We start from the raw sequence: 25713 nt of genomic DNA on the forward strand, positions 1-25713 counted from the left end.
TATGTTATGTGAGATGTCAGATTAAAAAAACAACATTAATTAAATGGATATTGTATGGAATAAAATCCAGAAAATAAAAGATAGATGCAGAAAACCCCATTTGTCTACCTTGTACCATAATAGATGTGTTGTTGCTGATCCCCAAAGCTATTGCAGACACTGGGAGAAAATTTTGCCAGCATCTCATCAACAGCTTCATTTCATCCTGAATTTTTAATATTGAAAGAGCAACAAAAGAAACAATAGTTAAATTTTTATAGCAATGGACTTGAGCCATACAATTAGCTATTTGTTAAGAAGGAACTAAAAAAGAACCTTTTATTGTCTCATACCAGCACCATCGAACTTGCTGATATCCATTTTGAGAGGATAAAACATCTTCCATAATTTTCTCTGGATCTCCTTCTCTTAATACAACAGAATACTTATAGAGGAAAAGTTTCCAGATTTTGAAGTTGAAAGTTTTTCCACTTGGTTATATTATAAATGATTAATAAAAGGCTAATTTATTTATTTATTCATATGGAGTTTCCTCCCTTTTTTCCCCCGTCCCTATTGAGACGAGTTGAGACCCCTCATGGGGGGTTAAGTATTTATGGCTGAAGATCTGTATGTTCACGGGGCCGGTTTGCCTGCTTGTGGGATGAAAAACCCCAGATAAATGGGGAAAAAACCCAGCCATAGCCAAGTTAGCCAGTCTTGGGTGTGGATGAGGAAGATCCTTAAGCTCCTCACGTCGGCGATGGGAATTGAACCTAGGACACTCCTTCCCCAGGCATATGGTTGTGAAGTGCATAGCCACTAGGCTAACTACATGGACAATAAAAGGCTAATGACTTCACATCTCACTTGCCTTGATATTCCATAATGCAAAGCACATATCCTTATGGGCATGAATAATGCTATGCATTATGGGAAGGGTTCCTATCGAGACCGGTTTTGACCTTTATTGAGGTCTCATCAGTGGGAGCCAGACCCAGAAGTGATAACAAGGTTGAAGTAATGTAGAAGTGATATTTCCATATACAAGTAGCCAAAAGGTGTCACATCTTATTACTAAAATACTCTGGATTAGAGAGGATAATGACTTCACATCACTTGCCTTAGTATCCCATAATGCAAAGCATTATGGGTTACTACTAAGGCAAGTGATGTGAAGTCATTATCCTCTATATACGAGTTGCCCAGTCATGAAGTTACTTCATGTGAAACTTTGCTTATGCTTGGATAAAGGAATTAAACCAAGAATATAGTTTCCAGATTCTTGGCATAACTCATTTGTCACTGCCATCCCAAACCTTGGATAAGATCCAACACAAGCAAACAGTGATCAACCTATTGCTCTGACCAGGTATCTTTGTAACATATTAGAGAAAATAGTTAATGCTACACTTCTCTGGTATATTTGGAAATCAACAATTTTCTCTCCAATGCTTAATGTGCTTTTGTAGACATTATTCAACTTTGGACTGTTTGGTCCATTTAGAAATGTGTCTAAGAGAGACGTTCCTGAAACAAGAACTTTTTGTCATATTTTGGTGGAGTGCCAGCACTTCGTGTGAGAGAGGAATGAAATTTTTACTCTTTTGTTTTTTGACGTGGAAAACGCTTATTACACAGCCTGGAGGCATGACATATTAAAAGACTTCTATAACCTAGATCTCATAGTCCACCTTTTTTCACTTGTGTAACCCTTTTAAACCCATTTGTATACATTGTACCCCTTGTTTTTAAAATAGCTGTTTTTAAATACTGACACTTTTGTTCAGTGCCTATCTTAATGTAAAATAGTGGAAATGAAGTTTTTCCTGCCGTTACTGATTATTTTTCATGTACCCCTTAAAGGCCCAGTATGTACCACCGGTTGGGAACCGATGCTCTACTGAATTGGGTATGGATCGATCTTCAATGCTTCACATTTATCATGTGTTTGTACATTCAAAGGCTGGATTATGAATCTGTGGTTCTGCAAGACAGAGTAGCTTGCAATGGTTGGATCCCATGCGTTATAACTGTATACCCAATCCCATCGGGTATACAGTTACTGGTGCTGTTCACATATGCTTACGCTAAGTCCTTATGTTGAAGCAAATGAACTGGCTCTGTCACTTAGATGGAAACAGTTCTCTTAACTATGCCTAAAAATAATCTTTTCCAGAACATCCTAGTCCATGTAGGATGTTCTGGAAATCTTTTTTCTATGTTGTGGAGGCTCAGCATCATATATTTCCAAGTGTTATATGTCCCTTTGATATGCATGTTAAAGAGATTATGGAAGCTATTGGCATGAGTGTTGACAACATTACCTGTGCCAAACATAACAGCATTACTCCACGTCAAGTTTGCATTCCATCCTGCACCTTCTAACTTTGTCAAATACAGATGTCTCATGCTCCATCATATGTCTATTTGCAATTGTTCCATGCACGCAGAGCAGCCCACTCTGATTTCTTGTCCATCTGTACTGATAGCTCAAGATCTGAGACCTCAGTTGGCTGTACTGTTGTGCTTCCTGATCCCAGTAATTACACAGCAGAGTTGTATGCCATTGAACTTGCACTTGGGCATATTAAAGAAAACTGCTACCAAAAGTGTGTAATTTATACAGACTCATTGAGTTCTTTATAGGCCATCCTGTCTAATGTGTATAATCCATATCCATTGCTTTATGATGTTTTGCATCTGTTGTACAAAATCAAGACTTAATTTTGATGTTTAGTTGTATTGAATACCAGCCACATTGGAATTCAAGGAAATGAGATTGCAGATCCAGCTGCTAGATGAGCTTATACTTTTCCATATACTGTTTGACAGTCCCATATGCAGACTTAGCTAATTACCCAATGTGAGTCTTCATGGCAGGAAACACCGACAAACAAATTCTACAAGATTAAGTCTGAAATTAAGCATTGGCAGTCTAGTCAACATAGGAACAGAAGAGAGGAAGTTGTTCTTGCTAGGAGTCACATAGGTCTGTCATCTTACAGATTCTTATTTACTGAGGGCTGATAACTGACCTATGTGTGAAAAATGCAGTAGGCATCGCACTTTCTGTCATATTTTGGAGTGCCATCATTTCACATGAGAGAGGAATGAAATTTTTACTGATCTGGCTGAGTCTGATAGATCTTCCTGAGGGTATATGGCTCAGCCATATTAGTAAAATTTCATACAAATTGCATGACATTTTTAGCTTTTTACCAAGAATTAATTTATATAAGCACATTTTATTATGAATCCCATTTTTGTGTATATACTGCATTGCTTATATTATTTTTTTTTTAATATTTGCTCTTTGTACAGAACATGTTATTTATTTATTTATTGCTTTATTATTATTATTTGACTGTGTACTGCTATAAGCTAGGTTTTTAATCCTTTTTCCCAAGTAAGCAAACAGACAAGTTTAGTTTGCGCCTGAACATAGTTCAAGTCTGAGGCAGCTCGTGGTAAAGGTAGAGTAAGCTCCGATCACTTTCCTTAGTATTTTTTTCCCCTAATGCAAAGCACATCCCCTTGCGGAGATGTATGATGCTATGCATTAAAGGCAAGGGCCACTACCCAGACTGGTTTTGACCTTTATTGAGGTCTTGTCAGTGGGAGCCGGACCCAAAAAATGCCAAGGTTGAAGTAATGCAGAGCTTATAAATTTTATCTAAACAAGTTTCCACAAGGTGCTTTGACCTTATTAAATAAAAATCTCAGGATTGAGAGTAAGATGTAGAAAGTTTTTTACCAGACTGGTAGGCCAGTTCTCCTTGAATTCTGATGACTCGAATTTTGAAGACTCGACACTCAGGGTAGCCCCTGAGTTTCAAAATGTTCAAAAAACTTGACATAAAAAGGCTTATCATTTTATATATATATAAGGTAGATTTTTTTTTTTTTTTTGTCATTTAGTTTAATATTTATATTTACATATATTATAATATTTAGTTACTAAAATAAAGAGCCAAAAGGCTTCAGTTTGGCTATGCAAAATTAAATAAGCAAAGTGGATATGAGACCCAGCATTATTTCAAAGCTGAATGTAAAAACTATGAAAGTTTTGTAAGTTGACCAGAGAGCTTGAGGGAATACATCCCTCGGTTAGTAATTACTTTTACACATTGACTGAGAGTTCACTAATGAAAAATACATTTCTATGACATTTCAAGTCCCTTAGTACTGCACAAGAGGTTTTGCTCTCTTAAGGTTTTTGTGTTGTCTCTGAAAAGAACCAATGCATTCTAAACAGCTGTGAGGTCAGTGAAACCTTATCAAAATGGACTAATAAAAGCCAAATATATAGAAACATGGGGATGTCTTTTAAGTAGTCTACACTAAGGCAACTTGGAGATGCCGAGAATGTATTCCCTCAAGCTCTCTGGTCAACTTATTACTTTTATAGTTTTTACATTCAGCTTTGAAATAATGCTGGATCTTATATCCACTTTGCTTATGTAATAATATTTAATTTTGTTAATTTCACCTGAAACTTAATTGAAAAGTTTCTCAGCAGTTTCTGTATCTAAAACTGTTTAATAGAGGCTCTGTTTTGCTTTTAATTCTTCAGAAGACTAGTGTAGTGGTTATAACAAATTTGTTTGGAAGCATTTATAAAATTTCTCTCTAAAGTAACTTCCACTTGTCATATTTTAATGCCATTTTATTTATGAACGATTTACAAAAATATTACCAACATTTCAGCACGAAGAAATTCGGATGCCTTCCTCTGGAGTAAACTATGATAAGTTGTACTATGAAGAAAGATTGGTTCCCTCTATCACCTCCCCCCATCCCCCCTGGATTCAGATCCTGTTTGGATCTAGGATATGTAGGACCTTAATAAGGAATTGCAGGTGAGTTAGCCAATCTCATACGAAGCTAACAGAGTTCCCCCCTTTCCAAAACACTCAAGTTTTTCATCTTGCAAAACAGCCATATTGGCTAGAGAATACACACAGCAAACATATTGTGCTTGATTCATATCCTTAGTTGCTTTGGCTGTAATTGCCATCAAACCAAACCTATCTTTCTCATGGCCATCATCTTTATAGAACAGTTGAACAAAGTGCTTTTACTAGTGCTATCAGAAGATTGAAGAGGTGGAATTGTTGTGGATAATACACTCATTCTTCAGTAATGTGACAAAGAAGAATTGTGTTTTCTTTCAATACCAGAATGGAATTTACCAAGATTTATTTCACACTTGATTTGAAACTGAACAACAGCATACCATTCTTGGATATCCTAACGAAAAGTAGTGGACAAATACAGTTGATATGCAGTAACTGTTCTATTCAAACTTCAACATAACATCCAAAATTTCATTCCAGTATCCATTATTTATCATTTATCCAAACATCAAATACTTGCCTGATATTGAGAAAAAGTGAAAATTGAGTGTTGTCTCCTTGTCCTTGTATCCAGTTATTTCATTCAATTATAGTATATATAATACCCAATAAATATCTTAGGTGATATGATTACTTAAACAGAATGGGAGAAGAAAAGTTATCAAAACAAGTATTTTTTTGCCTTGATGACAGGAAAAAACAAACAGAGGAATGCCAAGATCTAGGTGGATTAATATAGTAGCAAGAAGTAGAAGTGCCTTAGAGAACTGAAATATAAGATCTGTTAATATTGGAGTCTTGACAGATAACAGATTAATTTGGAGGAAAATTGTTAATAAGGAAGTTAGTGATGATGATGTACCCTTGTGGTGTTGTCATAATATCCTGTACACCCTCTGACGGTACATATCAGGAATTTGATAACCGAGGAGTCACATGTTGTGCATCTCACTGGGTGCATGCATGCATATATACAGGGTGTTTCAAATTAAATTACCTCTATTCAGAGCAATTTGTAGGGAGAACCAGTAGACAAAATATCCTCAAACGTTGTGAACAAGATCATGAGAAAGGGATTTTGACAATAAAAAAAAAAATTAGTTCAAGAATGACTGATAGGGGAAATACAGTACTCTGAATGGGAGTAAATGTGAACCATAATGGTATGTGATTGTGAAATGATTCAAATTCAGTGAAAAACAAGGTTATTTCATTGAATAATGATGTTTATTTTGCTCATTTCATAAAATAATGTAATTCGAAAAACATATCACATAGAACTGACTTGCTGCAAGGAGATGTGGATGATCAACGGAGGTGACATTCAATGTGTTGGCCTTTGTGCAGGACCAATAGCTGATACTGCCATATGGTCTACAGTGAAACACTGATCTGTTGAAAGGTTTTGCACATTATGTGCAATTTTGCCTTTTAAATCTGTCAGTACAAGAACTTTGCCCCGGTACACACAGTGTTCATGCACCCTCTTTGTTGCAATTGTGGAATGGTGAAACTGCTCAACATTCCCAATAATGCACTGTTGTGACATGCAAGTCACAGGTCCAGTTTTTCTCAAAGAAAAACTGCTTGATAACAAACTTGGCCATAAATCCTATCCATGCTGTGACCTTTAGCCAATGTAAGGGAACTTCTTGAAATGCACAGGGATTTCCTGTAATGCAAATGTAGCCGTTTTGAGTGTTTATTGCTCATAAGATATTTCCAAGTCCAATCCATCCACCTCCATGTGTTCCAGAAGTTTCAATGTAAACATTTCTTGGAAACTGGTATCACCTGTTTGCAAACGCTTAGCTGTGACTGAGTTTATATAGGCAGCATTGCAATGCTTCATGCAAAGATCTCCATACCATCATCATCATCATCATCAAATTCCTGCCATGTACCCTCCAGGGGTGTACAGGATATGACAGTACTACATGAAAAATTTACATCATTACTAACTTCCTATCTACAATTTTCCTCCAAATCAATCTGTTACTTGTCAAGACTCCAACATTATCAGATCTTATATTTCTATCGTCTAAGGCACTTTGTACCGTATCAATCCACCTATATCTTGGTCTTTCTCTGGTCATTTTGCTGCCAACCTGGCAGAGAACACTTGTTTTGCTAATCTTTCCTTGCCCATTCTGTTTAAGTGACCATACCACCTGAGATTAGCTCTGCTAACGCATTCCTGGATGCTGACAATGTCAAATTCTTTCGTAATATAATCGTTTTTAATATGATACTGCCATTGATGCCATCTGTTCATGCCTGTAATCTTTCTCAGGACTCTCATATCTGTGGTCTCTAGTCTTTGGTCAAGTGTTTTACTTCTGACCCAGCTCTCAGATCCATAAGTTAAAACTGGTTTGAACACCGTCTTGTATAGAGCTAATTTAGTGTTCCCACTAATTTCTCTCTTATTCCATATTAATTTATTCAGTTGACTTCCCACCATACCAGCTTTGCTGATTCTGTTGTCTATTTCGATATTTAATTTACCATCTTCAGTAAAAATCGTGCCTAAATAGCTGAAATGTTTTACTTGTTCCACAGGTTCTCCATTCACAACACAGTTGACATTTTCAATGATTCTGCCTATTTTCATTGTCTTTGTCTTTTTATTGCTGACCTTCATACCATATCTATTACAACAGCTATTCAATTTAGTTAGAGAATCTTGCAGACTTGTAGCGGATTTATTTAGAAGTATAACATCATCCGCATAAAGCAAAGAGTAGTTGACATTAACATCTCCAATTTTGATATCATGTTTAATACCACTTTCCTTCATAATGTGATCCATATAGATAATGAATAACAGAGGGGATAATGTATATCCTTGTCTCACACCAGATTTAACATTAAACCATCTTCCTGTACTTCCTTCAATTCTAACTGCTGACTTACAACTCAAATAAAGACTAAATATTGCTTGATATAATGCCACATTGACACCATATAACTGCAGCGTATTGAATAGCTTCTCTCTTGGCACTTGTCATATGCCTTTTCCAGATCGAAAAACTTAAATACAGATCTTTGTTATATTCCCATGCTTTCTCGACTATTTATCGTAAAGGGAAGAACTGATCCTGACAGCCTCTATTTGGCCTGAATCCAGCTTGTTCTTCACCAAGCTTTTCTTCCACAATTCTTCTCAACCGTTTCTCAAGTATACTTGCATAGATCTTGCCAGGAACACTCAGTAGGGAAATACCTCTGTAATTCTCACATGCAGTTTTATTTCCCTTTTTATATATGGGTACTATGAGAGCTCTACTCCAATCATCGGGAATTCGTCCCTCTGTCCAGGCTTTCTGAACTATGCAGTGGAGCTGCTGTAAGACTCTAATACCACCACACTTCAGCATTTCCGGTCGAATATCATCTACTCCTGCTGCCTTTCCACATTTCAAGCCTTTGATGGCTTTTTCTACTTCAAGTATGGATATGTGTTCCTGACTGCATGCCTGGTCAGTGTTTTTTACCACTGTGCTGTCATCACTGCTTGTTTCATTTAGCAGTTTTTCAAAGTAATTACTCCATACTTCAAGGATATCTTTTTCTCCCGTTTTCATTTCACTTTTATCATCTCTAATTCCTTTTATAACACTCTTTCCTCCATTCTTAAGCTTCTTCAACAACCTCCAGAATATTTTGCCACCTTCTTGATATTTATTTTCTATATTCTTGCCAAAGTCCTCCCATGACTTTTGTTTAGCTAGTTTTACACAGTGTTTAGCATTCTTGCATTTGTCTCTATATTCTCTAAGAGCACAAGCTGACTTATTTGACAGGAACTTTTGGTATGCTTTCTTCTTTTCCTTCACTGCCTCTTTAACATCCTGTGTCCACCAGGGAGTTCTGATTTTTTTATCCTTGCACACAACCTCACCACATGCCTCTCTGGCAGAATCAATCAATGTTTTCTTCAGAGTCTGCCACTGAATCTCCAAAGTTTGATTCCTTTTCTCAAACTCTTTCATTTTTTCTTCAATAATCTTTGTGTATTTTAGTCTACAGCTGACATCTGAGAGCTGCTCAACTTTTATTAGCTTTAAAACTTTCTTACATGTTATTCTTTTCAATATGAAATTCAATTTTATCCTACTCAAGACTAAATAGTGATCACTTCCAATTTCAAATCCTCTGTACACTCTGGTGTCCTGCACCAGGGAGAAAACATCACTATCAACAATAACATAGTCAATGAGACTTTTCTTATTCCTAGCCTCTTCTCTCCATGTGAATTTGTGCACATTTTTATGTTGGAACATGGTGTTAGTAATAACCATTGTATGTCCTGAGCAGAAATCCAACAGATATTTGCCATTATTATTAGCTTTGCTCTTTTCTCCAAATTTTTCCAAAATATTTTTGTATGTGTCACAATCATTTCCTACTCTGCTATTTAGATCCCCAACAAGGACCAACTTTTCATTTTTCATTGTGTCAGTTGCTTTTTCTAAAGCGTCAAAAAATTCCTCCACTTCTACCTTAGTAGAACTTTCTGTGGGACCATAGGCACAAATAAGTCTCATTGTCCAGTTCCCCATTCTCATATTTGCCCACATTACTCTACTTGAGACTGACTGCTATTCAAGAAGATTAGCCTCTTATTTTGTGTTGAATTCTATGGCTACTCCTTCTTTTCCTTGAATTGTCATTGCCTGAATATAACATTTTGTATTTATTGCTCAGAAAGATCTCGCCAGTTTTTGTCTTTTTTGTTTCAGTCACCCCTATTATGTCGATCTGGTACTTATCTAATTCCTCAGCTAGCTCCATTTCTTTGCCATTCAGGCTTCTTACGTTGATAGTACCGATCTTTAACTCTGGTGATGTTGAGTTGGGGTTTGTTTTCAGATTTGTTCCAGTAGCTGACTTTTCGCTGTTTGCCCTGGTTCCCTGGCGAAAACAATGGGGGCCTTGTTTAACCGGGCAACGCCCCAGCCGGCATGAAATTTTGTCATGTTGTACCATCATTCTATAGAGTCATTCTTGCTTATTTGTTTATACCAACATATGGCTCGCATGGTATGCAAAATTCACCATGTTTCTTGCACAGCACCATATTCGTAATTTTTGAACAAAATTTTTTTTTGTCAAAATTTCTTCATGATCTGGTTAGAGTACCCACCAAGTTTGAGGATATTTCGTCTACCGGTTCTCTCTACAAATTGCTCTGAATAGAGATACTTTTATTTGAAACACCCTATGTGTGTGTGTGCGTGTGAGTGAGTGAGAGAGAGTGATATCCCATGCATACTGTTCTTGGACCACTACTGTTTAATTTGTTCATTAACGATATAGGAAAGGATCTGAGAGGAACTGTGCATCTGTTTGCAGATGATGCAAAGCAAAGTTGGGTAGAGCAATAGTGAATGCTCAGGATGTCAAAATTTTGCAGGATGATTTGGATAGTTTGGAGGACTGGGTTAAGGAGAATGGATATCAATTTAATGTGGAAAAATGTAAGGTTTTGCATTTTGGGGGTGAAAAGATTAGCAGCAGTATATCACATTGGTGGAACTGCACTCCAGGAGATTGACGACGCCAGGGATTTGGGAGTGTTGGTGGATAGGGAGTTGAAGTTTACGGGACACATCGCGAAAGTGGCAAAATCAGCTGATCAAATCACTTGGTTGCTGAAAAACACTTTAACGAGCAGAGACAAACAGGTTATTGTTCCTCTATCGAGCCTTGATAAGACCCCATCTAGACTACTGTGCCCAAATATGTACGCCAGGGTTTCTTATGGATGGGGAGGAGGAGGTGGAGAGAATCCAGAGACGAGTGACCAAGATAATAGCAGGACTATGGAATGAACCTTATGAGAACAGGTTGAAGATTTGTGGGCTGCAGAAATCGGTTGATAGGCGGAAAAGGGGTGATATGATTGAGACATTCAAATTACTGAAGGGTTTCTATATGATTAATTCAGAAGATATTTTTGAGAATATGACTGGTAGTGGGAGGACTAGGGGCCATCCATGGAAGCTTGGTAGGAGTGTGGTTAGCAAGGGTGTTAGAGCTAGGTTTTTTACTTGGAGAGTGGTAAATGAGTGGAATAAGCTGCCAGATTCTGTTTTGGGTGCCATGACTGTAAATGAGTTCAAGGTGAAGTATGATAGATACTGTGTGAATGTTGAAGAGTTGTTCTTGACATGATGTTGGGCCTCCCTCAATGACTCTAAGGACTCCTTGGAGCTGCCCGTAATAATAATACAGCTTTTTGATTATAATGTTATAATGTCCAAACACAAGAATTTATTCTGTACTGATACCATAGGAGGATACAACTGAAGGATAAAAGAGGAACGTGTTGATATTGGATTTGAACACTGCAGATCGTGCTGTTTAGGAAAAGCAGCAATAGTAGGAAGGCTTATTATTCTGTGAAGTTTGGAGTTCAGTTTTGAAGAGATATAGCAAGTTGCTGTCTGTCTGTCTCTTTACAGATTTAAAGTAGAATTTTGAAAGTTAATGATTGATCATTGATAAATTTAATTGCCCTCTTCTTATGCAGTCAAGAATTCTTAGGGACACTATCCCAAATATGAGAACAGTATTTAATTATTATTATTTTATTTATTTATTTATTTTTTACCATCAAGACAATCCCTATAAACTCAGAGTTGTCATGCTCGCTTTTCAAAGCAGGCTTTTTCAAATCTCCATTCCCAAGGTGGGATTCAAATCCACAACTTATTGTTTGAAGAGTGGATATGCTATCCACTTGGCCAACTAGGCCAGCATTAGTTGAATGGGTTTGTGATTCATGTTGAAATAATGGTTGCAGGAATAAAACATAGCATGGAGTGAAAGAGAGAGATGTAATTTATTGAGATTTGAGGAAGTAAGTAATACTTGTGATATGTTTTTGGAGGGTAGAGTTATCCCAAGAAAAGAAATTTTGTCTTGTCAACAATAAGTATTGCCAGAAGCATAAGAGTTGGAAATTGGTATTGGTTATAATTACATCCAAAGCAGCTAAGTCTATAAGGACATGCTGATGATGATATCAGCCTGTAGCATCCCATTGTTGGGAAAAGGCCTCTTCTATATTTCTCCACTCTTCTCTCTCTCATGGGTCATTATTATCAAGTTATTTCTTGCTATTTCTATGATCTCTTCTCCACCTCATCCCCTGTTCTCCTCTTGATCTTTTCCTTTCTGGTAACCCATCTTTTATCTTAGCTAAATGCCCAGCCCAGTTCTGCAGTAATTTTTTTGGCTTTTTGAATAACTTCAATTTTTGTGACCTGCCTAATGTCTGAATTTTTTTAATTCTCAAATTTCTGATTTTATTTATCAAGAATCAAGCACTGTACTTGATATGAGCAATATTATGATGGGATCAACATCTTTCTTTTAAGAGAAATGTGCAAATTGATCTTCATCCATTCGCTGCACTTGCAGTAATTATTTCATTCTATGGTTACTCTGGATTGTATGTCTCGGTTTATCTATGTCGAAGCTTATTTATTCCAGATAGGTATACTGTGGCATGCATTCAGTGCTGATGCCATCCATCAAGAGAGGAATTTTTGAGCTGTTATGCATAATTTTTGTTTTTAAAATTAATTTGTCCTGCCAGTTTTTGTGTGTTCAGTGTTCAGTTAGTTTATCATCTCCATCAGTTCACTGTATTTTTGTGTGTGGGGGGGGGGGTCTTCTAAGAAAATGACAGTGCCACCAGCAAATTGAAGATCGTTTAGTTTTTTTCCCCTAAAGTACTGAGACCCTTTTTGATCCAGTCAAGTTTTCTGAACATGTGTTCAAGTGTAGCAGTAAAAGTCTAGGAAATATTTGATCACTTGTTTAGCACCTTTATTGATTTGGAAGTAATCTCCTTTCTTTCTCTGCAAACAGCTGCTTGTCTTTTGCTGTAAATAGCTTGGCATAGTTTGATCTTTTTAAAATTATACTTTTTTTTATAAAGGAATGGAGAGAACCGACCAGGGCATCTGACTTAATGTCCAATCTTCACCTTCTTGTGGTGCACCCTGTTGGGCATCTACCTGGATACTGAAAGAACGAGGATGGGCTGGCAATTTGGGATTTAGCTGACCAAATTGTATTCTTATTGGCTTAAACAATATACAAATTGATGGTACAACATGACAAAATTTCATGCCTGCTGGGGCGTCGCCCGGTTAAACAAGGCCCCCGTTGTTTTTGCCAGGGAACCAGGGCAAACAGCAAAAAGTCAGTTACTGGAACAATTCCTAAAACTTACCCCAACTCAACATCACCAGAATTGAAGATTGGTGCCATCAACATAAGAAGCCTGAATGGCAAAGAAATGGAGCTAGCTGAGGAATTAGATAAGTACCAGATCGACATAATAGGGGTGACTGAAACAAAAAAGACAAAAACTGGTGAGATCTTTCTGAGCAATAAATACAAAATGTTATATTCAGGCAATGACAATCAAGGAAAAGAAGGAGTAGCCATAGTATTCAACACAAAATACGAGGCTCATCTTCTTGGAATAGCAGGCAGTGTCAAGTATAGTGATGTGGGCAAATATCAGAATGGGGAACTGGACAATGAAACTTACTAGTGCCTATGGTCCACAGAAGGTTCTACTAAAGTAGAAGTGGAGGAATTTTTTGAGGCTCTAGAGAAAGCTACTAACACAATGAAAAAGGAAAAGTTGGTCCTTGTTGGGGACCTAAATAGCAAAGTAGGAAGTGATTGTCAGACATACAAAAATGTTTTGGGAAAATTTGGAGAAAAGAGCAAAGCTAATAATAATGAATTGCAAATACCTGTTGGATTTCTGCTCAGGACATGGACTGGTTATTACTAACACCATGTTCCAACATAAAAATGTGCACAAATTCACATGGAGAGAAGAGGCTAGGAATAAGAAAAGTCTCATTGACTATGTTATTGTTGATAGTGATGTTTTCTCCCTGGTGCAGGACACCAGAGTGTACCGAAGATTTGAAATTGGAAGCGATCACTATTTAGTCTTGAGTAGGATAAAATTGGATTTCATATTGAAAAGAATAACATGTAAGAAATTTTTAAAGTGAATAAAAATTGAGCAGCTCTCAGATGTGAACTGTAGACAAAAATACACAAAGATTATTGAAGAAAAAATGAAAGAGTTTGAGAACAAGAACCAAACCTTGGAGATTGAGTTGCAAGCCTTGAAGAAAACCCTGATTGATACAGCCAGAGAGGCATGTGGTGAGCTTGTCTGCAAGGATAGAAAAATCAGTACTCCAAGAAAGCATATCAAAAGTTCCTGGCAAATAAGTCAGCTTGTGATCTTAGAGAACACAGAGACAAATGTAAGAAAGCTAAACACTGTAAAAGTCATGGGAGGGCTTTGGCAAGAATGTAGAAAATAAATATCAAGAAGGTGGTAAGATATTCTGGAGGTTGTTGAAGAAGCTTAGAAATGGAGGAAAGAGTGCTGTAAAAGGAGTTAGAGATGATAAAGGTGACACAAAAACTGGAGAAAAAGATATTATTGAAGTATGGAGTAATTACTTTGAAAAATTGCTAAATGAAACAAGCAGTGATAGCACAGTGGTAAAAAACACTCAACAGGCATACAGTCAGGAATACATATCCATACTTGAAGTAGAAAAAGCCATCAAAGGCTTGAAATGTGGAAAGGCAGCAGGAATAGATGATATTCGACCAGAAATGCTGAAGTATGGTGGTATAAAAGTCTTACAGTGGCTGCACTGCATAGTTCAGAAAGCCTGGACGGAGGGACAAATATCCAATGATTGGAGTAGAGCTCTCATAGTACCCATATATAAAAAGGGAAATAAAACTGCATGTGAGAATTACAGAGGTATTTCCCTACTGAGTGTTCCTGGCAAGATCTATGTAAGTATACTTGAGAAACGGTTGAGAAGAATTGTGGAAAAAAGCTTGGTGAAGAACAAGCTGGATTCAGGCCAAATAGAGGCTGTCAGGAACAGATCTTCACTTTACGACAAATAGTCAAGAAAGCATGGGAATATGACAAAGATCTGTATTTAAGTTTTGTCGATTTGGAAATGGCATATGACACAGTGCCAAGAGAGAAGCTATTCAATACACTACAATTATATGGTGTCAATCAGGCATTATATCAAGCAATACGTAGTCTTTATTTGAGTTGCAAGTCAGCAGTTAGAATTGAAGGAAGTACAGGAAGATGGTTTGATGTTGAATCTGGTGTGAGACAAGGATGTACATTGTCCCCTTTGTTATTCATTATCTAGATGGATCACATTATGAAGGAAAGTGGTATTAAACATGATATCAAAATTGGAGATGTTAATGTCTGCTCTTTGCTTTATGCGGACGATGTTATACTTCTAAATAAATCCACTACAAGCTTGCAAGATTCCCTGACTAAATTGAATAACTGTTGTAATAGATGTTGGTCAGCAATAAAAAGCAATAAAAAGACAAAGACAATGAAAATATGTAGAATCGTCGAAAATGTCAACTGTGTTTTGAATGGGAAACCTGAGGAAGAGTAAAACATTTTAGCTACTTAGGCACGATTTTTAGTGAAGATGGAAATTAAATATGGAAATAGACAATAGAATCAACAAAGCTGGTATTGTAGGAAGTCAATTGAATAAATTAATATGGAATAAGAGATAAATTAGTCGGAGCACTAAATTAGCTGTGTATAAGACAGTGTTCAAACTAGTTTTAACTTATGGATCTGAGAGCTGGGTCAGAAGTGAAACACTTGACCAAAGATAGAGACTGCAGATATGAGAGTCCTAAGAAAGATTAGATGCATGAACAGATGGCATCAATGACAATATCATATTAAAAACAAGGATATGAGGAAAGAACTTGACATTGTCAGCATCCAGGAATGCGTTAGCAGAGCTAATCTCAGGGTGATATGGTCACTTGAAAATAATGGGCGAGGAAAGATTAGCAAAACAAGTTTTCTCTGCCAGGTTGGCAGGAAATCGACCCAGAGGAAGACCAAGATATATGTGGATTGATATGGTACAAAGAGCCTTAAACGATAGAAATATAAGATCTGATAATAATGTTGGAATCTTGACAAGTAACAGATTGATTTTGAGGAAAATTGTAGATAGGAAGTTAGTAATTAGGTAAATTTTTCATCAAGTACTATCATATCCTGTACATCGCTTGAGGGTATTTGTCAGGAATTTGATGATGATGATGATAATGATGATGATATAATTTATTCTAATTGTTGAGTTATTTGGAGAATATCATATCCATGCTCTTGAAAAAAGGAGTTTGTCATTGTTAGGCAAATATGCTTAGCAAAGCAGAACTAACTTGTCCCCTCTGAGGTTTCGCAATCTAAAGCCCTATTTTCAAATGGAAGCCTCTTGACTATTGAAACATTGAAATCTCCTTTCACCACTAATTTACATGATTGCCTTCATTTATTGCAGTATCTAGCATCTGCCAGCAAAGGTTGGTCGATTGGTAGAGCCTCTGCTACTAATGGCTTGCAAAAAAGTTAAGCAAGTTTGAGCATGGTTAGTAGTTGGAAGGGGTCAATCATTCAATGCTGCTGTTGGCACACTCTCCCCTGATGAGTCTTTAGACTCCCTGGAGGTGTCAAATCATAATAATAATTATGTTCTATTAAATGTGTGTATTCTCTGGCTGCATATTTTGTAGGATGATAAACTTGGGTTTCTGGGAAGAAAAGCATTGGACCTGTGGATAACTTAACTTTACTCCAAAAGAAAGCCCTTAGAAAAAGAGTGGAAAAAAGCAGTTGACTGGATCAAATCATTTATATATAGAAAGAACAGAGCCCTGTAGTACACAAACATTATTTGCTGTGTATAAGGATTACGATGTATTTACTCTCACACTTAATACACATCTAGAAAGAGAAAGCAACTCATTTGCAGAAAACAGACTGTAAGATGAGAGCTTATGGTCTATTGCCAAATTGATGACACTTCTTAGAGATATTATGAGCAATCACTTGAGTGACAGAAACCAATACTGCTGGACATTTGTTTATTAGGATGTTTCCAGTTTGTTTATAGATTACTCAGTTACTTTAGAAAGAATTAAAGTGAAAACAATGGGACCACAATTTGTTTTCTTATGAATAGGTTGCATATGAGCTAATTTCTAAGCTGCAAACCAGCAAAGTAACATATAAAAGTGCAAAACAAAACAGCATTGTCAACTTTGGAGCATGTCTTTAAAACTGTTCTGAGGAATGCCATCTGACATAATTTTATGGTATCCAGATCTAAAAAATCACATTTATGAAATCATCAATACAACAAGTAGCAGGGAAAATAAAGGACTCAAAAGATTGGCTTTTTCTGTAATTTTCTGTAGGTAGATGGTGTTGGTGTAGCTGTGGTCCATTGTGGGTGGAGGAGATAGAGAGTTGTAGAGTAGATGCCCTCCCTTGATGAGTCTTTGGACTCCCAAGAGGTGTCAAGTAATAATAATAATACTGCAGTAGACCATTTACCTCTTTTAAATTTAGGGCTAAATGGCTGAATAAAAGATAGGATGTTAGGGTAGATGGTTTTTGAAAGAGACTAGAAAGACTCTTTCAAAAGTCTTTCTAGTCTTTTGAAAGAGTCTTTCAAAAGACTAGAAAGACAAGTTTCTTTCTTTGGCTTTTCTCATAATCAGGTTTGAATGTTTCTTATAAATACCTAAAAGTCCATGGTTGGTCTCTAAAGACCAACCATGGACTTTTTCAAGCTATTTCATCTATAATAAGCAAGTGGGGCAGCCATAAGGGACCAGAAAGCACAATTGCCATGTGGTCAAGATGCAAGTTTCCTGTTTTTGGGCTTCTCAAAATTGGTTTTGAATGTTTCTTATGAATGATGAATCCCAGCTGAAAAAATACTAAATAATCTATAGTACATTAGTACATTACTGTATGAGAAAGGGGGAGGGGGGGAAGAAGAAGGTAAGAATTTCGTAATTCAGAAATCCTGTACTAGAAACTAAACATGGAACTTTTTCATGTGCAACTTCAGGTTTTCAATAAGCATAGTGGTGGTTACACTAGCCACTGATATTCACATGTCATCTAGAACTTTTCAATATCCATGCTACATGGGACTTGAACCCATGGTCTTGGTTGGAGAGCAGAGATAATGCATTCACCAACTTGACTGGCAGTGTGCTAATAATTTGCTTGCAAGACACTACCAGGTAAGTTGGCTGAGTGGATATTTAAATTAAAGCCAGTTAAGATGTGCTTGATTCTTGTTTTGAGGAGTACTTCTTAAAGAATCAAGGCTTATCTAAGGATGAGAATTTAAAGTGGAATGGAGAATAATTGTTTCTATACTTATAAGAATTGTTTCAGTGATGCATTTAAGACAAATGTTTGGATCAATTGTAAACAGTAAGCCAATCAAGGAAATGATAATAAGGACAATTTTATTTGGCCTTTTTACAGTGGCAGAGAACATAAGTTGAAAGGCTGTGCATTACCTCCATGGGAGAGGGCAAACATTATGATATGCCTAAAAAAGATCATTGGAAAAGTGGTTGTTTTTGTCTGGTATTTTGGTAGTTATATGAACAGTTTGTGGGATTGTTAGTAATAGAAAATGCCTAAGCATTTCTACATGCTGACTGCACAGTGTTGTTTCAAAAGCAAAGTCATTGGAAACGAAACATTACATCAAGATCTACAAGGAAGTAGTTAGGCTTTCTTGATGCTATGACATTATCTTTCCTATTTGAGTCTTTGGACTCCCTGGAGGTGTCAAATAATAATAATAATAATTTTATTGTTTCAGGAACCTTGGTTTTTTGTATACCTACATAAGTTGGCATAAATAGTTATATAACTCGCTGTCATGTAGGTTAATGTTACCCTGTCTTTGGCTTTATTGTTCAAAACTTGTCTTTTATTCAATGTCATATTGCCTAAATGCTAATGCTAAGTAATAGCATGCATTATTTTTTTCAGTCCCTAAATTGACAAACTGTGCAAAACATAAGTTTGTCTAATGCTTTTTTACTTTTACATTTTGTAATTTAATAATTAAAGGTGTATTAACTAATTTTGTTTTAGGTGGATTACCTCACTACCAGTTTAAAATTGTTATCTTGTTTTTATTATTACAGCATAAGCTGGAGCTATTTCATTCTGAGACATTCATTTTTTACAATCTAATATGTTAGTAAGCTTGATGATCATATGCCAGGCTCACAGGTCCTTATGTGACAGCCATCATTACTGTCAAGAATTGAAGAAAGGAAATCGCAAAGTTTGGAATAATTGATTGCATTAAAATAGATAGAGACATCAAATAAATTTGACAAAATTAGGCAAGGAGATTTATAGCTAAAAAAAGATCGAACAGAGGATATTGAAGATTAGGAATTATCTTGAGATTTATTATATATTTATATTATATTATATTATATTATATATATATATATATATATATATAATATAATATAATATAATAAAATATTATATATTTTATTATATATATATCTTAAGAATTATCTTGAGATAGGAATTTAGCTTGAGAAGAATGAACATATGTACAAATACTAGCTTGGAGATGAGAAATCTGAAAGTGTGTAGTTGGGAAAAGTGAAGTAAGCAGAATTGAAGAAGCTTATAATTGATTAGCTGATAGGAAGTTGGTTAGGAAAAGCTGTAGTTTTACAGATGGAAATGTATCATTGAGCTTGGAACTGAGATTGTGTATGTTTGTGAAGTGAATTTGGAAGGTTTGAGAAGATTTGCATTTTTTATATCTACATGTTTGATCAATAGCATGCATTTCTCTTAGTAGTTATTGTCATGCAATCTCAAAACTTCTTACTAAACATATTTGGCATTATTGAGGTGCTAAAGTACCAAGCTGTTGTGATCATTTCCTAAAAGCCAAAAATAGGTTGTCTGCAAATGGTTAAAACAATAGAGCTGTAAACTGTATGCTGTCAGAACTGACCCTGACATGGAAACATAGCAAGAAGAATCACAGTCATTCTAAAACATTATATTAATGTAGTATATCAACCTTTTAACCAACTATATCACATATCAGATCGCTCAAATTACCACATCTAGGACAAAAAAAAGTAAGGAAATGATTGTAGATAATTATAAAATGGTGTATTTCATAATTACATTCTTGTATAGTGACATCATTCTAAAATTAAAATTATTAAATTATAAATTTATGTATTAAATAATTTTGCCATTCAGATGGTTTGAAACAAAAGTTGAAATGACTTGATAAATTTTGGTAAATAAAAAAAATATTTTTTTTTATTTACCAAATAAAAAATATTAATGGCTTTTATTCCCTTACAGGGAATACATAGACTGTTTTAGCTTATCCAACTTTTGGAGACTGAGTGGGTAGTTCAGTCTCCACTGGTGGTCAATCAGATAGCTGGCCCAAAACCATCACGATTTTAAGCAGCAAACAAGTGTCACAATCTTGTGGTCCCTAACCAAATTTCATTCAATTCTACTCAGCAAAGAGAGGAATTGTCATTTTGAATCATTTTGGCAATAAAAATTGCTAAATTATTAATTAATAATTGGATCATTAAGCCTTCATAGCTCAGTTGGTATAGATGAAGCTCTGTGGTCGGAAAGACCTGGGTTCAATTCCTGTCAATGATGTGAGGAACTTTTATCTGGTCTCTTTCAACTAAAGGTGAGTTAGCCGGTCTCATATGGAGGTTTTTTCACCCGGAAACTCTGGTTTTTTGCCCCCTCAAAACAGCCAAACTGGCCAGTAAACACACACACGGATCTACAGTCATAAAATCCATACTTAATCCCACATTAGGAGAGCTCAACCAGTCCTAAGGGATGGTTGAGGAAAGGGGAGAACCCCACATGAAATAAATAAATTGGACCATTTTTAATGGCATCCAGTCTTGAACTTAAGACTAGCCAAATGAATATGTAGATAATTCGAAGAACCTGATGATGTCAGATATCTTCATATCTTTAGATTCAAGAGGAAATATGCTGATTTTCAGTCCCTGAGACTGAAAATCAGCATATTGTATATGACCAAATACACTTGCCAACAGGCTCTTATAATTGCTTATATACAGAATTTACAGTTCCGAGTTGAATTTTTGATATTTCTTCCATTTTTTGTGAAGTACTGTAAAAATAGTCAAAATTTACAATTATGAATCTTTTTATAGTTGCTTCTGTATGTTAGAATTTTATTAGTTAGCCACCTGTGATCAGTACTTATCATGTACCTGATAAGAAATTGATATTTATGTTAAAGAATAATATAAAATGTTTTATATTTAATGTACTTACCAGATATCTGATAATTGTAATATTTTTCAATGGTTCTTTGTTTTAATTCTCGATTACTAAGTATACCGAGTCATCTATTGTTCATTGTCAAGACATTTTTCTTTTGCTAACAACAATGTGGCAGTCATTAACTTCTCTCTTTGCCACTTAGTTGAACAAGTGCACATGCTCACTGAGGAGATTGACAGCTTACATAGAGAACAAGGGAAGAAACAAGAGATTGGATGTTTGAGAACACATACCAAAGAATTTTGTTCTACGTTTTTCCCAAAAACGTAGAACAAAGAATTTTGTTCTACGTTTTTGGGGAAAAAAAAAAAATCTTAGTAAGGTGAATCCGTTGACTGAAAAGTTGATGCTGTCAACAAGTGAATAGTAATAAAAGGAGATATTAAAAATACTTGTTCTATTTCAATGTTCAGGGTAACACTGAAATGTAAAGTTTCTACTTCAGTCTCAAGGACACCAGTGATATATTGATAAATTATTTACTCAGAAACAAGTGGTTAAATTAGAAATCTGAAACTGAAAAGTGGCATAAATAAGAGCTTTCCTTTGAAACATTTTAGTTTATAAAGTATTAAAGGAAATTGCTTAGTGTGGTAAACAATTTGTGAGTCGTGCTTCTTTTAATAAAATTGCTTGAAGTGAGACAATATTTATACCTAGTGAAACAATGAGGACAAATGGAACAATATATGCTAAATAAAGAAGCTGCATAGTCCTGTGGAAGATAAGCAGAAGTTTTATATTTTGAGCAAAGCCCTGATAAAGAACCGATGTGCTAATGAACAGTTATTGTTTTTGTAGGAATTCGTTGTGAAAAACAAAATACTCAGTCTGGCAGTAATTAAGTACATGTAAAACAAACCAATAATAAAATGAGTCAGTGAGAGAATGACTTTATCCTCTAAAGATACATATAAATATATAGATGATTTAGTTCTGTATATTAATTAATTCTCTTTGCCTCTCAATGTAGATTCTTTCATATTCCATATAGAATTGCAATCAGTAAATTTTAATATTCTGTATATCCAATTCTTAAATTCTAATTAAATACAGAGGACAACCTCTTTTTGCCATTCTAGAATTACATTATATGAGGTCAGGTGATCGTTCTAAGCAGCAAATACAAGATGTTATTCAGGCCATAGTAATCATGGAAAACAAGGAGTAGCTATAGTTTTCAACACTAAAAATGAGAATAATCTTTGTGAATGGCAAACAGTGTCAAGTAGTATGATGGGACAAATATCAGAATGGGGAAACTGGACAATGAGATGTATTTATGTCTGTGATATTACAGAAGTTTCTAAGGTTGAAGCAGAGGAATTTGAGTACGGCATTAGAGAAAGCAACTGACACAACAAAAAAGAAAAGTTGGTCCTTATTGGAGATCCAGTAGCAAAAAGTGCACAGAACTGTCTTCTGCTGTGAAAATCTGAAACCGTTTGTAAGTGTCCATTCTGATAGATGGTCAATCGCTTGTTGCGCTGTCTTTGTATGATCCTCATGTTACACGAGTGACAGAAGATGCTAAACTCATTTATATATAGGGCATTAATTACTGTTGGAGGGAGTTGTTCTGTTATCATGTCTACCTTGATTGTAAAAAGCATGACACTTAAAACAGAACCTTGTGGGACTCTCTTCTTGGCTGTTGGGACGTGAGAGGGCAGTTCCCACTCAGACATGAAAGATTTGGTTAGATAAGAAGTTTTTCAGAAAAAGAGAGAGAGAGAGAGATTCCCTCAAAGACCAAAATTATGCAAGTCTTTTCAGTATTCCAAATTTCCATGTAGTGTTGTATGCTTTTTCCATATAGAAGAAAACTGATACTAGATGCTCACATTTTAAGAAGGCATCTCTAATGGATGCCTCGAGCCAGACAAGATGATCAGTGGTAGAATGATATTTTCAGAAATGAGATTGTGTACTGGAAAAAAACATTGTTTTGCTCCAAAAACCATAAAAGATGAGAGTTAATAATTTTTTCGAAATCTTATAATGAGCAGCTGGTCAGAGCCATTGGATGGTAGTTATTTGGGAATTTTGGATTTCCCTGGCTTAGGAAAGGCACTTATAATCGCCTTTTGCTAGGGTATCCAGAAATACACTCTCATGGAAAATTCTGTTGTAAAGGTGCAACAGTTGATCCATGGCCAATGTTAACAGATGTTTTGCCCTCTTGTAATGGATATTACTGGTCCAACAGCAGTTGGATGACATTTATCTCAAGCAGCTTTCATTTCTTCTTTGGTAAATGGTACTCATCTTTGCTGTTTGAAGAATAACAAATTGGTTATTTTTTTGTTTTTGATTTTCTGGACAAGGAACTCAGAGGAATATCTTGCAAATGTTTTTTTGCAAAAATCTCCTCGAGTGTGTCAGTAGTTGCTGTTTCATCATTCTTCTTGAGAAGAGAGCCAGTTGGTGATATATCTGCCTTTCATTTTTCAGATTTTTTGACCATACTTCTTTAATATTGGTGAATCTTGATATAGAAGAAGTAAATTGGATTTGGCTCTGACACCTCATGTGTCTTGCTCAGGCTTCAGTTTGTTTGAAAGCAGTTGAGTTTGTTGTTGTGGGGTATCTACACAAAATACCAAGCTTTCTTCTGGGCTTCTTTGGCTGCTGTGCAATCAAAATGCCACCATGGCTAAGGAAAATGTGTGAACTTACTAGATGTTTTAGGAATTGCAGTTATGGCTGCTGTTATAATACACTCTGTTACATGCTTCACTGCATCACTGATAGGAGATGAACTGACTATTGTTGCAGAATCGAAAACTGCTAATGAGAAAAGTCAGCTTGATCAATTTTCCACTGTGATATCTGTGATGTAGTATATTGTTGCCCATGTAGAAAAGTGGATAACACTGAAAGTGATTCCCAAATAGGCTATCATCAGTTTACCACTTCAATAGCAGCAAAAGCAAGGATGTGCAGATGGTTAAGTCGATTGCGGTCGATGTTTGGGTAGGCATTCAGAAGAAGGAAATGCTTCTGGTGTTTAAGAGGAAGATTGTTGAGCATATGCTCAACAACTCTTCCTCTGATGTTTGTTCAGGCACTTCTTCACAGAGTGTTATGTCTATTTAAATACCTCATTAACAGTAAGGGGGATGGTAACTGTGATATGACATCAACGAGGTCATCTTGAGAAAAATCTGCAGCAGGAGGGAGGTAGATGCAGCATATGCTTCTGACCGAGAATCTTACAGCAACTGCTTCAATGCTGGTGTTAATTTGGATTTGTTGGAAGGGGATATGGTTACCCACAAGGATGGCAATTTGGGCAGGTCCATCCCTGTCTTTTCCTTATAAATAATGGTAATATCACAGAGAGTCGGATTGTCACTTGGCTTCAGGTATGTTGTCTGTGTTTTGTCGAATCTATGACAATTCCACTGTAGGAATGTTTCCAGTATTTCTTTTTTTTTAATGGTATCATCTCTTCCTGTGATGAGTGGTTTTGTTTTCATTGGTCTTGGTTTTTCTTCTTTGAGAATTGCAGATGGTTAGTATCCATCATTCTTCTTCTGGAAAAATCTCCAAGACTTCATCAAATTCCACTCTATCTAGGGTACTCAAATATATTGATTGTTTTATCTTCCTGAGGGGGGCGAAATCATAATCTCTCTAGTCACCTAGTAGTGTGAACAACAGGCAGCCGCTAACTGAGGAAGAAAGAAAAAAAGAAGGAAGGATATCATTTGCTTCTTAGGCCAGGACAACTGCAACAGTATATAGAGTACTGAATCGTCCAAGTTAAAGAAGTATCCAGATCAAGGCAAAGATACTGTGAGTAACCACATCATATTGATGTTCTTGGATTGTAGATGTGTATAACTTTATGTATTTGTTAAGCAAGCGTTTGTCCTAAATTTGTAAAATATTGAGTAGTGTGTTGCATGAAGGCAGAAATGTATGTGTTTTATTTGTGCAATGTATTTTCTGGAGTTAGCTATGTTGGGAGAAAGTTATTCCCCATTACTTGCCTAGTATGTAATTACAGTTTTCTAGTTAGAATAAATGCCTTGTTGAGCAACATTCTGATCTGATCATTGCCAATGCACTGTCTTGAAAAAATGACGAACCTCTGTGTTAATTAGATATTGGCATGACTTGCTATATGGATAAGAGAAATTTGACTAGGTATTGCCTTTAATCCATTTTTTGATTCCTCACTCTCTATTATTTGGTCTGGATGAAACAGTTTGTCAACATTTTTAATCATGAACTTTGAATTTTTTTAATTTTAGTAATTTTGAAGCATTTTGCTATTGAAGTTGTGGTATTTTTATATGCTCCGAAAGAATGTACTACATAGCTTAGTTTAAATAGTTGACTGACAATATGGGAAAAATAGGTGAAATGTTCAAGCCATAATTTTCTTTCAAGTTTTTCTCATCATTAATGAGAAAAACTTGTTAATGTTATTTTGGATAATTTAAATTAATTTTTTTATCTGATAATCTGTTCTTTTAATGACAGCAGTGAGGTCTTCTCTGTTGGCTTTCATTATGATTATGTTCTGGTTGTTTCTTAAACCCTGAAGTTTTTTGAGGA

At 35.8% G+C, this 25713-nt stretch overlaps 1 protein-coding gene across 2 annotated transcripts in view; it reads left to right on the forward strand.

Moving 5' to 3' along the window:
* Positions 1 to 25713, forward strand: part of cnir (cornichon-like protein) — a 68354-nt gene that overhangs the window by 13499 nt on the left and 29142 nt on the right. The window contains exon 3 of one of the 2 annotated variants that reach the window (XM_090398667.1): positions 4690 to 4841. The exons of the other annotated variant lie outside the window; for it this stretch is intronic. Coding sequence (XP_090254793.1) covers positions 4690 to 4841 — 152 coding nt within the window. The remainder of the gene's footprint in view (positions 1 to 4689; positions 4842 to 25713) is intronic. 2 annotated transcript variants of the gene reach the window in all.

The sequence above is a fragment of the Typopeltis vanoorti genome, chromosome 10 (genome assembly GCF_054136105.1).
Source record: "Typopeltis vanoorti isolate ZY-2024b chromosome 10, IOZ_Tvanoo_1.0, whole genome shotgun sequence".
Taxonomy (NCBI): domain Eukaryota; kingdom Metazoa; phylum Arthropoda; class Arachnida; order Uropygi; family Thelyphonidae; genus Typopeltis; species Typopeltis vanoorti.